Here is a 17,026-nt window from a genome sequence, read left to right on the forward strand (position 1 = left end):
TCTTCACCTTTTTCCTTTCTCTTGGGTTCTTATGTCAGAAATCTATCCTCACTTCTATGTATTTACTCCCCAATACTATTACTTCTTTGAAGCCTTGGAGCAGTCTCCTTGCCTTTGTCTCCACCCTATCTCCTCCACCACCAAAGTTCATGCCCAAAAAAGCAAACTGGTAATGAAACAAAATGAGAGAGGCCCACCCAGCTTCACAAGCAATTTGATCATCCCTTCAAGCATTAACACAACATGATCCTCAACTGGGTTATTGGTAAGATTCACAGATGATTCTAATAACTTTGGGTTAAGAACTAGATTAGGACCAGAATCAAGAGCTACAGACAAGCCATTCAAGAAACCACTACATCATTTAATATATTACTTGAAGGGATGTACCTAGCTCTTAACACCAAAGCCCAAACATAACAAGGATTAGTGAACAACTGCCAAGCTAACTTGGTCAATAGAAGAGAGTTGTGGCAACTAACTGATCTTAATCCTAGGCCCCAAACTTTTTTGGACAATACAATTTTTCCCAAGCAATCAGGTGAGCCTTTTTCAACGAGATGATCTACACCAAAACTTAAAAGAAATTGAGTAACTTATGACAGACACTCAAAAGATTTAGAACAAAATTGATGTTGATGAGGACAACATGTCTAAAATTTTTGAACCCCAACAAAATTGTCATGTCCCAATTGCCGAACTGCGTAGACACAGCAAGTCGTGAAATGACCGTCTTACCCCTACTCAGGCAAGGCATCGGATAAGGGTAAGGTGGTCATTGTGCGCCTTATTGTGTCTGCACAGTATGGCGCAGGACGGACAGCTCGGCAGTGGAGGATCCAAATTGTTCAAGAAACCACGAGATACTAAATCAACAAAAGTTCGTGTACCTTCTAATATGCTTCTAATATGTAATACCATAGGTAATTGCTATCATTTTTCCTTTTCTTGTTTTATTTTTAATAATCAAGTGGCAACTTTGGATGGACTTTTACATCGGTGATGGTTCCTTTAATTAGGATGTTAAGAGGGCCAAACCAAAAGTATCTCACTTGAGTATTTAATCATCTTATCTTTTGGAGGTAGAACTTTTAATCATATAAATTGTACATGCATGTCCTCTTGATTTGCACCGTGAGATTCTGAATTGTAATTTCTTTTAATTGGACAAAGGGAAATCCCTCAAATTTTATTAGGGGTGTCAAATAATTGCTTTTGTCCTGTTTTTTTTTTTTTTTTCCTTTTTTTGTAGAAATAAAAAATCCAAAAACTGCAAAGAAAGAAAAGTCTACATCATCTACTACATTGCACTTGAAGCTAGATTATGGACTAAGGATGTAATACTATGGTTGTGTTTTACGATAGACACAATCGAGAATTCATTCATAACATTCTTAATATCAACGAGAAAAGTAAAATCTCCCAAGGCCAACATCCCAAGTTTTGTTGTAATAGATCCACCAAACTCTGACAATCAATCCAAACGCTTATGGAAGTGGCTCCCAATTGTCTTGCTTGTTGCATTCCCCATGGCTTCGATCTCCAATGCACTTCTTGTATAGCCAAAATTCATAGAAACACCAACAACTTTTTTGGCAAAAGCCACCGCAGATGCACATCCTCCTTCAGAACCATCAACAGAGAAACTCCCATCACAAATAAATATGAAAGATTCAAGTAAGAGTAGCTCATAGTAATCGGGTAGGGCCATCAATTGATTGAGCCGGAGATGGATCAAGAATAAGTGAGAATTGAAGCAAACCTAAATCCATTATCCTCCTATCAATATTTTTCGTAATGTTCATGGGTTTAGGTCGGTATTTTGTGTTTCTAGCCATCTATAGGAAATAAAAAGTAATAGAAAAGACTCAAATTACAAAAAACAAGTTTTTTCTAGAAAAAATGAAAGACAATAGATTTTCAAACAAAAGGGATAACTGAAGGGGATCTTTCTCCCTAGCAATTCCCTACCTGATCCAGTTCCCCTAGTGCCCCTAACAAGGGGGGCGCAATGACCGCTCCACCCCTGCCCAAACACTCTGTCCTGGTGGGGTCCATCCCCCCCCCCCTCCTTCCCCTCTTATTACAGGCACTAGGGAATTGGATCGGACAGAAAATTGCAAGAGATAATTTTCCTAACTGAAGGTTCTTGAAGATACTCTAATTTCAACCTCAAAATTCTTGCTACCCAAATCCTTTTTGAAAAATTACAGTACAAAAAAAGATGCCAGTCAGATTCTTTCACAAGTACAAGAAGTACATCTATCATCACTAGTCAGAAAATGACTCAAAGAGGCTTTTGTAATGACTCCCTTGTGAAGTATCTTTCATATAAAGAGTATAAACTTCGGATGGACCTTAGATTTCTAAAGAAGAGTCCAAATGACTTTATTATTCCTTTGTCAATTTGGAAGACCGAAGGTGTTGCCCTCAGCATATGTGCAGATAAAACTTGTTGCTGCTTTAATTGTCAAAATCCCATGTTTTTGTGAAAGGTGAAAAAAAAAATCTTCATGAACTGCAGTCAATGCAACATGAAGAAGGAAAAAGGAATTTATAACAGGAAAATTCCAACTCCTTCCAATTATTAAATCAGAATCTTGGGTCCAATTTTAGTTGATTTAGTTTGATTTTATGCATGCATTGGGTCACCAAACAGTTAAGGTATTGTTCGATTTTGATTAGTTGTACTTTCGATCCGATCGGTTTTGGGTTCTTATCGATTTTTCTTTACAGATTCTTATCAGTCTACTATGAGTTTGTTTATCGGTTCAGTTTCGATTTTTTAAATATATAGAAGAAATAGTGTAATAGGAAGATCTTAATGGTTGGTCTCTTTGTTTTGCCATGTTTAAAATGATGTTTTGTTTTTTAAAACACATTTATTTCCCAAAGTATTTCCATCTTATACGCAATTAAAACACGTTTCCTTTTTTTAGAGTTTTTAAGACCTTGAACGTATTGAACAAATGCATTTACATGTTATCCTTTTTTTGGCGTTTTTTAAGACCTTGGACTTGTTGAACACAATAGCTTACTAAGGGAACTCGTCACCTTAGATGCGTCAATGGCTCCACAAGTCTAAACTCGTGCGGATGTCTCCTTCATACGATGTGATGGTTGGAGACTAGTTTTGACTTTTCTCTGTTGTCTCGAGACAGGTCTATAATATTTCTTCTCCCCGGTTGGATCTGCAACAAAGCAAAGCTTGTGTTGTGCCGTCATTTTGGGTTCTCAGAGCAAAAACAGAAGTCGTCCATATGAAGTGATATGTGAATTGCTCAATAGTGCTTTGCCACTACCGAAGCTGGCGGAAGTAGCTTAATGGAAGTTGTGTATTCCTGAATAATCTAATTTTTAAATTATTCAACCATTTCATTTTTCAACTTCGCCAGATTAGTCAACATTTATATGTTTTAATGCTTAACTGACCATATCTTTCTCTCCTGAACTCTGATCAACCTGATTCTTTTGCCGATGTTATGCTGACTCGAAAGGCTACATTTCTTAAGATATCACTTTCAACTCAAGTTCAATGCACAAACCCCAAAATTGAGCTACAAACTGATGCATTTGTTGAAAAGTTTTTCTAAAGCGATGACTCCCAATACTAACTGAACATGCATCACTTTGGGAGTGCATTGACTATGTTGACAACAATGAACACCACTATAGCCACGCCACATTGCTCAAGGACATGTTTTTTTTATTATGGTGTATGAATTTGGAATGGATGTTGGATGATACGTCTTGAAACTTATAATGGGTTGTTGAATATATGTGCATTAATGTTAGTTGTTATAGTTGTAGGTATTTAGATAATAATTCCTTGATTTATATGAGTTTTGCCTAGCGTTTTTGGCTTTTTTTACGGTTCTCTTTTTTCTTCTTTTTCTTTTTCTTTTTTGACATTTTTTTATGGGCTCATGTTCTCTGTGCCGCAAAGCAGGCTGCGCCCAGATACATGGGCCTACCATTCAGAGGGCAAGGTGGTCATTGCACCCACCCTCATGTGTCTAGGCGCAGCCGACGCTCCCGGCGCAGAGAACATTCTCCCTTTTTTATTGTACCATACTCAAAACTTTACTCCATTTAAAACCCACATCGTCCGTTCCCTTTTTTTGCCAATTATGATCAGTTTCGATTTTCTGTCAGTTTCTGCCCCCAAACTGGAACGGATCCAGATCTCCTACGGCCTAGCTGCCCGTAGCAGCCTGTGCAACGTGACAGGGCTGCGTGCGCAATGACCGCCTTACCCCCGCTCGGGCAAGGCACTGGGTAGGGGGTAAGGCTGTCATTGCGCACGTGGCTCAATCTATGCCACACAGGCTGCTACGGGCAGCTGAGCCATAGACGATCTGTATTGCAAACTGAACACGACCAATAAAGAATTTGATCTGGTTCATTGAATTTTATTTTTTTTCAGACAGTTTCAATCGGTCCAACCATTTCGGTCTGATTTCTACCACCCGCTAGAATTGATGGTGAATACCTAGTGATCACCCTCTCTTTTATGGTTTTCCATTTCATATCTGTTTAGGATCAATGCAGTGCAACTACATTGCGTAGGATTAATTCCTGCTGCACCAATGAGAAAAAAGGCCAGAGCATCCTACCAGGTTCATGGTTTGATTTGGAGTTCAATTCATTTATATTAATTTGTATTTTCATCGTTTAATGCTTAGACTTCTTGGATTTATTTAGTTGAATATCATCTCATAAAAATTAATTCATAAGTTTGGAGAACAATCAACTCATTACGTATATGACCTTGACTCTGTAAGTTTACATTAGATTAGTTCTCTATGTATAATGATTACTGATTTCTATTAAAACGAGAACATATTAATCAGTTCCGCATAAACTAAACAATTGTGAAATTGATATTTCAGTTTAGTTTAATTAATTTGCAGTTCATCAAAAAGTATGATGAGTCCATTCTGCCCATTTAAGGGAGAGTATCCTGCGTCGATGAATACTTCTTTGGAATAGGGTACTACATCTTGTAGATGCTTTCCTTTTCTACCAGTTTTTCTTTCTTGTTTTTTGGGTACAAAGTTCCAAATCACATATTAGACCCCCGAAAAATAAATGAAAGAAGCCTCGATCCAAAACCAAATTCTATTTGAGATATATGAGAGATGACAGGGATACCGAAAACCACCAGACCACATACCATACACTACGCAAATTCTATTTTTTTTTTTTTTTTCCCTTTGGGATCACTACCATAGACTACATTTGGTTGCAAGGGAAATTAAAGAAAAGGAAAAGAAAAATTTTTAAACCTAAAAAAGAAAAAAAAATTATAATTATTACCGCATGAGATTGTTTAAACTACTTAAATGTCTTACTATATTTAATAATAATACATTTTATATATAACTTTTGTTTTATATTTTAAACCAAAAGGAATTGGATGCAAAGTAAAATGGAATTTAACAACCAAATATGTTATGATATGGAGTCAGTGATATCGTCATATAGAGAAATGATTATAAGTATGAAATTTTCATTTCCCAACCAAACGAAACCAATAAGAACTTCCTTTGTTGGGATATTCCATATTTTAACCAATGGAGCACTACCATAGTCCAAAATCGATATAAGATCCCAAACAGCCGTAGGCGGTGAATCGGGTTGAAACTGAAAGTCGCCATAGGAATACAGTTGAACTACCTGTCCATTTCAGCTCTTGCATTAAATTATGTTAGAAACTCAGAACTTCAGTGTCGGCACAGGTTCCTCCTCCCAAAGTTCAAATTACAGTGAGAGAGAGAAGGGAGGGGGGGGAGGGGGGGCTTTAAAGTGAGCAGTGAAACTTTAACCGTTTGTGTCCGGCAATGCAATACTGTTATTGGAAGACTACACAATTATTTTCTTCTCTTCCATCGAATTTAGAGATGTTACAAAAAGCAATATCTCAAAATACATAGAACCCAACAAGGGAGAAAGAACAAAAACCAGGCCCTGGAAGCTTGGGTTTATCAGACATTTGACAATGGCAGAAAAATGGATAACTTCATCACCGAAAACCAATAAAGTACCTAATACCGCAGCCAGTAAGTCCTGCGCCTGAACCAGTTGTAGTCAGGTAAACTTTGGATGGGTCCCATTGCCGCAATGGCGACGTCCTGTGCAGAACCAAAAGATATCAATTAAAGCAAATGGTGATAACTGAGAAAAAAACATATAGTCATATGCTCCAGTCCCTCCACCTACTGGCATGCAACAGAGTACTTACCCTGTCGAAGATAAATCTGTTTGCAACACGTTTGACTGTGCTTGCATCCACAGCATCAATCCTTGCAAACAACTCAGCATTTGGGATTCTCCGGCCATATGTTAGTAACTGCATACATGCAGACCAAGTGTGAAAGTTAAAGAGAGCATTCATGTAAGTGTCAGAACTCATTGTTGATGATGCTTGCAAATTTAAACATATGTTGGTCAATTTACGCTGACATAATTCCATATAAGAGTCAGGAATAGATTCAACGGTAATATAACAGCACTACATGCACACAATTATAACTGTTAATTCCATATATAGACTCAACCTCTTATCTGATTCAGATATCCAGACCAAACAGCCAATTGAGCTATTTTAACCCGAAAAGGCCACCTTTCCTATATGTTTGGACGCTTGTGAAAACAGGACATTTAAAGCACCAACCAGAACCAGAATGGTTTCCTTCTCAATATCTGGTATGAGTTTAAATTATGGTATGATGCATTGGACCAATAGAAGAACCCATCAGTAACCCCCCCCCCTGCAATAAAAAATCCAGACCATGTTGATGCCCCTGTGCGCGCTCTCATTGGCCTCTGCGCTGGTGCAGGGACCAAGCAGCGATCTCTTGAACTGTATCCACCCCCCTCCACCCATTTTACAAAGGAAATAGTAATGGCCAGACAAAGGAGGGCTGTTTGCTCGTATGTTGCCATGATATCAACTAAGGATGAGAGATGCATTCAACAAGCGTCTTTTAGAGAAAGTCTAAAACCCCTCAAGCAAGCCAGTCGGACCGAATGGCTAGAATGATCCAGTCAAATATTGATACTCAGGCTATAATATACTTGTTAGCATATATATTACACAGCCTGAATGACTTCACCATTGAGAACAAACAGGCAAAAGGCCCCTCACTGCTAATGGCCCATATTGTGCATGGCAAATGCTCGCCTTCTTTTTCTTAATGAGCACTGCTAGGAGGACTGAGTTGCAACTTAAAAGTAGTTGAAGACGACAAGAGAAGGGGGGAGAAGATGAGGATGAGAGATAGAAGGAGAAGAAGAAGAAGAGAAGGTTGGTGGTAATGACTGGGGGAGAGAAAATGACCGATCTCCCCTATATTCATTCACTTGCTGATATTATATGAGAAATTACATATACCCCCATGCTAAAATAAGGTAGCCTAGAGAGGTCAAAGGGACAAAGGAAAATACAAGAAAATAAAGAAATACCTAAAGTACCCTTATTACATAAACTCTGCCACTCACCCTCAAGCTAGAGAATAAATATACATTCCCAGCTGGCAAGGGTACTGAACTGGTAAGAGATGAGCCCTTTGGTGATATCAGCCAAATGGTCGCCTGTCTTCACAAAAGGAGTTGCATATGTGGCCAAAGTCAATTTTCTCCTTAATGAAATGACGATCCACCCCAATATGCTTTGTCTGGTCATGTTGCGCAGGATTATGGGCTATACTGATAGCAGCCTTGTTATCACAATAGAGCCACATATGCCCCTCGGTGTCAACCGCAACTTTTGGACCAACCTTTTCAACCATAAAGTTCACATACCCCATAAAATTTTGCCTCTGTACTTGATCTAGCCACAAAAGGCTGTTTTTTGCTTCTCCATGTAACCAAGTTACCACCCACAAATGTGCAATATCCTGATGTAGACAGCATCGGTGTGGCCTTCAATCTTCAAATGGTTGTCTAGTCAACAATAGTCCTTTCTCTGGGGTAGACATCAAATACCTTAGCATGCAATACACAGCATCCAAGTGCCCACTCTTGGGAGCATGAATAAACTGACTCACTACCCCAACCGCACAGGTGACATCTGGGCGAGTCAAGGAGAGGTAGATCAGCTTCCCCACTAGCCTCTGATACTTCCATACATCAACAAGGGACGGTCCACGGTCTTTTCCTAACTTGTAATTTTACCCAATGGGAGAGTTTGCTGGTTTACAGCCCAACATCACTTTTTATTTCAACAAATTCAGCACAATCTTCCTTCGACAAATATTTATTCCCTTCTGAGACCTTGACACTTCAATACCCAAGAAATATTTCAAGGGTCCAAGGTCCTTGATCTCAAATTGTTGAGCTAATTACAATTCGGTCTTTTTATATCCTCCATGTCATTTCTTGTCACCACAATATCCACATAGACAATTAGAGCTATGTACCCTGACCTCATAGGGTAAACAGAGTATGGTCAACATAACTCTGGGTTTATCCATTCTTTATAATAGCTTGTATAAACCTCTCGAACCAAGCCTATGGAGACTATTTGAGGCCATATAGAGCTTTCTTAAGAAGACACTTTCCCTTCAGTTGAGGGAAACTCACAGCCAGATGGAGTTTGCATATACATTTCCTCTTCCAAATCACCATGGAGGAATGCATTCTTCACATCTAGCTGATACAATGGCAAGTCTCTATTGGCCGCCAATGATAAGAGAACTCTTATCAAATTGTATTTAGCCAAAAGAGCAAAGGTCTCTTGATAGTCAATTCCATACATCTGACTGTATCCTTTGGAAACCAATCCGGCATTGTACTTCTCAATAATGCCATCTGATCGGTACTTGATTAAGTAGACACATCTACATCCAACCGAAACTCTCCCCTTGGGAAGATCAACCAGCTTCCAAGTACAATTCTTCTCAAGAGCCATCATTTCCTTACACATAGCTTCCTTCCACTTTAGGTCAGACATGACCTCAATGACATTCTTAGGAATGGGAGTAGAGGAAAGAGAAACAAAGAAAGTAACAGTTGTAGGAGAGAAAGCATCATAGGAAACAAACTTGAGGTACAAGCTCAACAAACTATAGAATTAGTACAAGCTCTCATTCCCTTTCGAATAGCAATCAGAAGATCTAACTCAGAAAGAGGGGAATGAGTATTATCAGATACAAGAAGGTGGAGCTCAAGATGTGGATCCAAAGAGGACTCTTGGCAGGTTCCCTTTCTTTTGTAAACAAATAACTCCTTCTCATTACCAGTTCCCCCTGAATGATCTAGAACATCAACAACATCCACCTTCTTGTGTTTCCCACAAAAAGCAAAAATGGGGGAAGAAAGGGGGTAACAACAGCAACCTCTTCACTTCCACTATTCTCCCCCTGAAGAGGGTGCAGATGGGAAGTAAAGAAAGGCATAGATTCAAAAAAATGACATCCTTGGAGAGAAGCCACTTTCAGGAACAGGGGTGATAGCACCACTTATAGTCCTTGGCAAAAGGGACATACCCCAAGGAAAAGACATTTGAGGGCCTTAAGATCAAATTTAGTTCGAGCAGAATTATTAACATAAACATAATACACACACCCAAACACCTTGGGATGAGGAGAGAAAGCAAAAACTTGAGGGGACAGAATTTCTAAAGGGGATTTGGATCACTTCTATCAAGTTTAGTTCAAGCAGACTTATTAACATGAACATAGTATGATTATGAGACATAGAGAGTGAGCTTCTTCTCCAGCAATGAGCCCTCTTGGCCTTCGGCCCTTCTAATTATTCTGCTTGCATTTCTTTCTCTCGCTTGTCTAGGGGTATGCTGCCATCCCCTAGAACCTCCCACTCCCCTCCATCATCGTCACCTCCCTCACCTCACCTCCTCCTCCTCCTCCTCCCCCTGCTTCATTATCAACCATCCCTAACCCGCCACCTCCTCCTCCTCCCAAATGGAGTGCTCTGTTCAATCCTGTTGCTAACTCGTATGATGGACTCCCCCTTCACTTTGTCGCCCCATCCACTATTGGTTCCTCCAAAGTTGCGCTTTGCCCTCCTGGCTTTCTTCAAAACAAAACCAAACTCTGGGAAAATTGTTTGGTAGGAAACTTGCTTCGTTCCAGGCCTCCCTTCCACACTGTCAAACTCTCGCTCTCTAAGCAATGGCGTCCTCGGGGGAATCTCGAGATTTCTCTACTGGATAATGGGTTTTTCATCTTCAAATTTTCTGTGGAGCTTGACAAGATTCATGCCCTTAAGGGCGGCCCCTGGTAAGTGGGAAAAAAGCCCATCTTCCTTCGGCAATGGCATCGTCAGCTCTAGCTACGACGAGTCGATCTTTCTTTGATTCCTCTTTGGGTCTCTCTCCCGGGTCTTCCTCTCCACTACTGGTGCACCGATAGTCTAAGCAATGTGGGCTCTATTTTGGGTACCCCTCTCTTTTCTAATCTCAGAACCTCCAGGAAAGATCGTTTAGCGTTTGCAAGAATCCATTTTGAAGTCCCAGCTGCTGATCCTCTTCCTTCCTTCATCTTGTTGCATGAAGGCGATGACTATTCCTTCGATTAAGAGGTTCATTACGACTAAAAACCCCCTCACTGCCATAGTACTAAAACTCGTTTCGTTGCGGTGTTTCGGTCAGATCGAAATTTTTGAGCTACCGAAATTTCGTTGTCGAAATATGGTATTTTTTCTGTGGGTGTAAAATACCAAAAATGACCGAGATTTCCGAAATTTCCAAAACGAGATGACCGAAATTACTGAGATTTCCGAAATTTCCGAAACGAGATGACCGAAATTTCTGAAATATTGCATTTTAATTCGATGTTGCATTTCGTTTCGACTCGACCGAGATACTTGAAATTCTCGAAATCTCGACCGAGATACTTGAAATTCTCGAAATCTCGACCGAGACGAAACGAATATTAGTACTATGCTCACTGCCTTGTATGCAAATCTTTCGGCCATGACTCAAGCCTCTGTACCCCAAAGAACTTAAACTCTAGTCCCAACTCCTCTGTTGATAACCATGAGAACCAGCCTCCTCTGTCTTTAGCTCTTCTCGATGAGGACCTCTCCCCTTCCCATGGTAAGTTAAGAACCAGGATTAAACGTTGGATCCATCACCGGAAAACTTCTCTTGCCGCTGCTTCTCCAAAGGACGCTGCTCACAAACAAAGGTCTTTACTCCCTGGAAACAACATATTTTCTGTCCTTTCCTCTACTGAAGATTCAGATGCTTTTGCCTGCCCCGAGGTGCTCCAGTTCCAAATCTCTCATCGCAGTCGATCGCACATGTCGACAAATCCTCCTTGTGAATCTTCCCTTACCAGCTTCTCTGGCGAAGGATCTCCTACTCCCAGACCTGTTCCGCTACTCTTGTCGCTAAACCAGCAGAGTTCCTTCTCTTGCACTGACGGCCATCTCCTCGAAATGCCCCCTCTCTAGGACCTTCTCTCTCGTTTGTGACTCCTAAAGGTTATATGTCTTTTTCTCTTTTGGAGTCTGATTCTCTTAACCTCATATCCTAGCCTAACTCTTCTCTCACCTCCACCTGTCCCCCTGTGGCCCCCACAATTATGCAAACCACTTCGCTTCTTGGTCCCATACCATGCGATACTTGGCATCAGAGCCCCTCTCAAACCACCTCTTTTGTTTTACCAGGTTTTTGGGTCGTATTTGCTGGCTGTCAGATTACCCGTGGCACTCTTAACCCTCCTAACCCAAAAACCAATCTCTCCTCTCTTCACCCATCTCCGCAATCTCCACTAATTCCAGCCAACTCTCCTTCTGACCCTGTGATCTCTTTCCCTGCCCCTCTATCTAGCCCTTCCCTTGCTTGCTTTTACCATCGCCGGCACCGAAGCTCCTCTCAGCCCAGGTCATTTATTTCTCGGCTCCATGGGGCTTTGCTGTCTCTCCACCCCGCTGTCCAAATGAATCAAGGTATCTTCTAGAACACAAGGGGCCTCAATTCCCCTTCTAAGCAAGCTGTTGTTAGATCCCGGATTAAGCTATTTCATGCAAGCTTTTGTTGTCTATTAGAAACTCACATTAAAGAGTAACTCCTCCCGTATCTTGTCTTCCATTGCCCCTGGTCGGTCCCTTCTCTCCAATTACTCCCACCACCCAAATGGCCGAATCTGGGTCTTATGGGACCCATGTAAATAAAATATCTCTCTCATTTCCTCTTCCCCCCAGTTCATGCACCTTAACTTCTTTGACAGCCTTACTCAATCTAATTTTCTATTCACTGTGGTTTATGCCTTAAATTGTCCTACTCAAAGGCTCTCTCTTTGGACTGATTTACGTTCCATTGCAATTCAGATCGGAACTGCCCCTTGGGGGCTTCGTGGGGACTTTAATGTCATAAGATACAGCCATGAGAAGCCAGGGGGGGGGGAGATCATTTAGACATGGATGCTATGAACTCTTTCAATGATTGTATTGAGGATATTGGTAATGTAGCTCTAGATAGGAGAAAAATCCCACTAGAGGCCAAGCAATAGGATCTAAAAAAAGGCTACTGGTTTGATCGGGCAGAATTAGGGTTTTTAGATTAAATTCTAGGGTTAGGTATGGGGGAATGGGGTAATGTATATTTGATTTTAATATGCAGGCTTTGGGGAAGCTATTAAAACAGATTTTAACAAGTTTTGAAACAAAATTCAATTTCCAGAATTTTTAGGGTTAGGGTTTGGGTTTAGAATCTAGGCTGAAACTAGGGTTTGGACTGATCAGAATGGGCTGCAGGTCTGGTTGAGTAGAGGGATTGGTATGGGGAGGCTGTGATTTGATTTTGGTGAAAAACAGATGTAGAATGAAGGCTGGACAGGTTCTAGGGTTTCACAGAGACAATGTCAGATTAGGGTTTATGGGGAAAATCAAATAAAAATAAAGGGGGATCGATTGGGGGGAAGGAAAAGGAATGAAAACAGAATTTAAAAATTCAAACTTACAGCAGGAATCCACCGGCAGCAGCTTGAACAAAGAAGGATGGAACCACCTTTAGTGAGAGATCCTCCCAGCCGTCACGGCGTAAGGAGTCAACCGATCCCTTTCCACCTTGAGATCCACAAGGATGCACACTCACAAGGAGCAACAGCAGCAACAAAGGCAGCAAGCATAAAGCTGAGCTTTTATTAATCAAAATTCGTATTCAATGCTGGCCTCCTTTACAAACTTACATAGAAGACTCAAAAATAGACTTAGACACTAAAAAAGAAAGGCCTAACCCTATCCCTAACCTATTAGGTAACTTAAACTGACTAGGAAACTAGAATACTAAAGGAAATAGACTCAAAACATGGCTGGACTTATAGAGTCTTAATCCAGCCCAACTTACATCACATGACTACTTAACCAAGTCACATGATCACTTAAATTGAACCAATTGGATGCAACCAATTTGAACCGGTTCAATTAAAAAACATAAAAATAAACTAAGTATTGGGCTAATCCTGTATGCAACCTATATACCCCTAGTTTAGGCTCATTAAAGTGGCCTATTACATAAAAAAACCCTTGGGAACAAAGGCCCAACATGTATATAACCCAACCCTAGGCCTATTTCTAAAGAAATAAGCCAATTGCTATGATGAACCTGGATCAATTGGGGTAAATGACCTTAGATGGACTGGCCCATCCTACACTTGGAACAACAAAAGAGCTGGCAGCGCTCGCATTACTTGCAAGTTGGACAGAATATTGGTAAATGAAGTCTGGCTTTCTTCTTTCCCATCCTCTCATGCCACCTTTGACATGCCAGGAATTTTGATCATTGTCCTATCACTCTAGCCATCCAACCCTACATTTCTTTTGGCCCAAAGCCCTTCAAATACATTGACATGTGGTCATCCCATCCTACCTTTTTACCCACTGTCCGGGAAGATTGGGAAAAGCCTGTCCATGTTTTCTCCTCGCCTCTTGTTGCTTTTTCCATGAAGCTCCGCAATGTAAGGATGCCGTCAAATATTGGAACTCCAACTCTTTTGGTAATATCACTCAGCAGGTTTTGAATTGTAAGGACAAGCTTTCTGTTATTCAGTTGCAGCTTCAATCTGATATCCTTAATGCCCCCTTGGCTGAAGAAGAAAAAGTGGTTTCCCTTGAGCTCTCTTCCCTGCTCTCCCAAGAAGAAAGCTTTCTCAAGCAGAAGTCTAGGATCAAGTGGCTGGAATTAGGTGACTCTAATACAGCCTATTTTCATCGCTCCATGAAAGCTAGGACAAATGTAAATTTCATTCTCCTGCTAAGGGCTCTTGATGGCTCTACTGTTACTAGAGTCAAAGACATTAAAGACATGGCTGTAAATCACTTCAAGGATATTTTCAATGGCTCTCTAGATGATCCTGGCCCTTTCCCTAGCAACTTTCTCAACAAGTTCATCCCCGCTGAGCTGCCCCCCCCCCCTCTTAGGGCTATTCTTGATGAAGCTGAAATTGAGGTTGTTAAGTGAATGGCGCTCCTGGCCCAGATGGCTTCAGCATGGGTTTCTTTTTAGCTGCCTGGGATATAATAAAGAATGACCTTATTAAAGCCATTCAGAGCTTCTTCTTCAACCCCCGTCAAATAAAAAGGGTAAACCACACTTTCCTTTGCCTTATCCCTAAAAAGGAAGGTGCTTCTATGATGTCAAACTTCAGGCACATTGCTCTTTGCAATCTGATTTTTACAAGTTCATTGCCAAAACCCTTGCCATCAGGCTCAAGGGTGTTGTCGAGCTCCTCGTCAGTGAAAAGTCAGCCTTCATCCCTAGGAGAAGTATCTCAGACAAAATTCTTCTTTGCAACAATATTGTCTGAGGTTTTGCTCGAACAAGCCATTCCCCCACTGCTCTTATAAAGATTGATATTCACAAGGCTTTTGATTCTCTGAGATGGGATTTTATTATAAATGTGATAACTAAAATGGGATTCACTCCTGTTTTTGTCTATTGGATCCACGATTGCATCTCTACCATAGTTGTCATGGCGTCTAGGTGACCCAAAGCGCCAGAGAGGGTCCAAAATCAAAGCGATACCAATTAGGCGATCAAGACGTCCAAGGCGCCCGCCTAGGCGACGACTAGGCGACGCCTTGACAACTATGATCTCCACTCCAAGATTCTCTGTTCTAGTAAATGGCAGCCCAGCAAGATACTTCTCTTCGGCCCACGGGAATCATACAAGGATGTCCCCTTTCTCCATATATCTTTATTTTGGCTTTGGAAGTTCTATCTAGGGATATCCAAATTTGCACGAATTAGAAGCTTAATTCCCCTATCCCCAAGTGTAAAACGCTCAAGCTTTCCCACTTGGCTTTTGCAGATGACCACATCATCTTCTCCAAGGCGTCCATCAGCTCCTTCGAGACTATTATATCTTGTTTACAGTGCTTCCAAAAGATTTCGGGTGTCTGTATCAATCCAACAAAGCTTCTCCTCTTTCTTGTTGGAGTTTCAGATGTGGATTAAGCTGCTCTTATTGCGATATTGGGTTTTTCCGTTGGCCAGTTCCTGGTCAAATATTTAGGTCTGCCGCTGATTCCAGCTAGGCTCTCTGCGCACCACTGCACACCAATGCTGGGTAAAGGCTGTACCCAGTGCACAAGCCTATGTACCTAGTGCATAGGCTGCACACCTATGCTGGATCTCATCAGGAAAAGGCTTCAACTCTAGAAAGGCAAGCTTCTTTCTTATGCAAGGCGCTTGGTTCTTATCAAATCAGTGTTGGAATCCTCCTACATTTACTGGTCGGGAATTTATGGGCTGCCCCAATCTACTATCAAGGCTCTGGAATCCATAATGGCCTCTTTTCTCTAGAAAGGCAGTGACTCTTCTAGATTCCTCCACCCCGCTAGCTTGGCTTCAGTCTATCTTCCAAAAACGGAAGGTGGTTTGGGTATTCGAAGAATCAAAGAGGTTAACTTGGCAAGAATCATCAAGTTGATCTGGAAGATTGTCTCCAGAAAGAGAAGTATCTGGGTTGATTGGATCTACTCAAGGCACCTTCAGCATGATTCATTCGGACAGTATCTTCGACTCCTAATGCTTCTTGGGTCTGGCGCCAGATTTTAGCTACTTGCTCTCTAGTTCAGGGAGCAATATGCTCTCGCATTGGGGACGGCAGTTCTACTTCCCTCTGGCTGGATCATTGGCACCCTATGGGCATCCTCCTCCACCTAGTCAGCCCCAGAATCATCTATAGATTGGGCCTTCTCAGGAATTCCCAGGTTGTTGATATCTTATATTCCCTTGGTTGGTTTCCGCCGCCTTCCCTCCACCAGACTCTTATCAACATTTGGGCTGCTCTTCCTTCCATCTCTAGAAGTCCCGCTGGGAGAGGTGATTGCGTTATTCGGTCGTCGTGCTCATCAGGTTCCTTTAGTACAAAAGTTGTCTAGGATCATATTCGCTTCAAGAGCCCTTTGGCCCCCTGAAGGAATCTTCTTTGGTTCAGGCATCATATCCCCCTTATTGCTTCACAGCCTAAAGAGCTCTCTCCAACTGTCTTCCAACGCAGTCCTTTCTTTGCCACTGCCAAATTGTTGTTCCTCCTTCATGTTGCCTTTGTTGGAACAATGCAGAAGATACTGAGCACCTATTCTTTGCTTGCCCTTTCTCCTCGACCATTTGGAAAGGTGTCTTAGCAAAATGTTGGCCTAGAAGTCGAAGAATTCTTCCCTTCAGTAGAGATTGGCTTTGGATTGATATGACTTTTGCTAGTTCTACTATATGCAACATAGTTGGCAAATTGGCTTTTTGTGCAGTTATCAATCATATCTGGATGGAGTGTAACATTAGGAAATGGACCTCCAAATCTCGGTCTCATCAGCAGATTTGGGACTCCATTCCCTTTGAAATCGAAGATAGGCTCTCTTCGGATGCTCCCTCTTTTTGTAATGACACCCTAAGAAATAGATTTATTGTTGCTTCCTGGGGCCTCTCTTCCATCTCCTTCCAAGCCTCTCCCGTTTGAGGCTTAGGTAGTTCCTTTTCTTTTTCCTCTTTCGTCCCTTAAGGGGGCTGTTGTAGTTCTCTCTCTTTGGTAATGATTTTTTTCATTCACCCAAA

The 17,026-nt window shown here is 41.4% G+C and overlaps 1 protein-coding gene across 1 annotated transcript in view; it reads right to left on the reverse strand.

Moving 5' to 3' along the window:
* Positions 1–5,830: 5,830 nt before the first annotated feature.
* The window catches only part of LOC122671284 (probable mitochondrial-processing peptidase subunit beta, mitochondrial), a 38,389-nt gene continuing 27,193 nt past the window's right edge, over positions 5,831–17,026 (reverse strand). Inside the window, exons 8-9 of the mRNA XM_043868412.1 lie at positions 6,245–6,352; positions 5,831–6,134 (exon numbers count right to left, since the gene is read on the reverse strand). Of these exons, the coding sequence (XP_043724347.1) occupies positions 6,048–6,134; positions 6,245–6,352 (195 nt within the window). The 3' untranslated portion in view covers positions 5,831–6,047. The remainder of the gene's footprint in view (positions 6,135–6,244; positions 6,353–17,026) is intronic.

Source organism: Telopea speciosissima, chromosome 8 (assembly GCF_018873765.1).
Source record: "Telopea speciosissima isolate NSW1024214 ecotype Mountain lineage chromosome 8, Tspe_v1, whole genome shotgun sequence".
Taxonomy (NCBI): domain Eukaryota; kingdom Viridiplantae; phylum Streptophyta; class Magnoliopsida; order Proteales; family Proteaceae; genus Telopea; species Telopea speciosissima.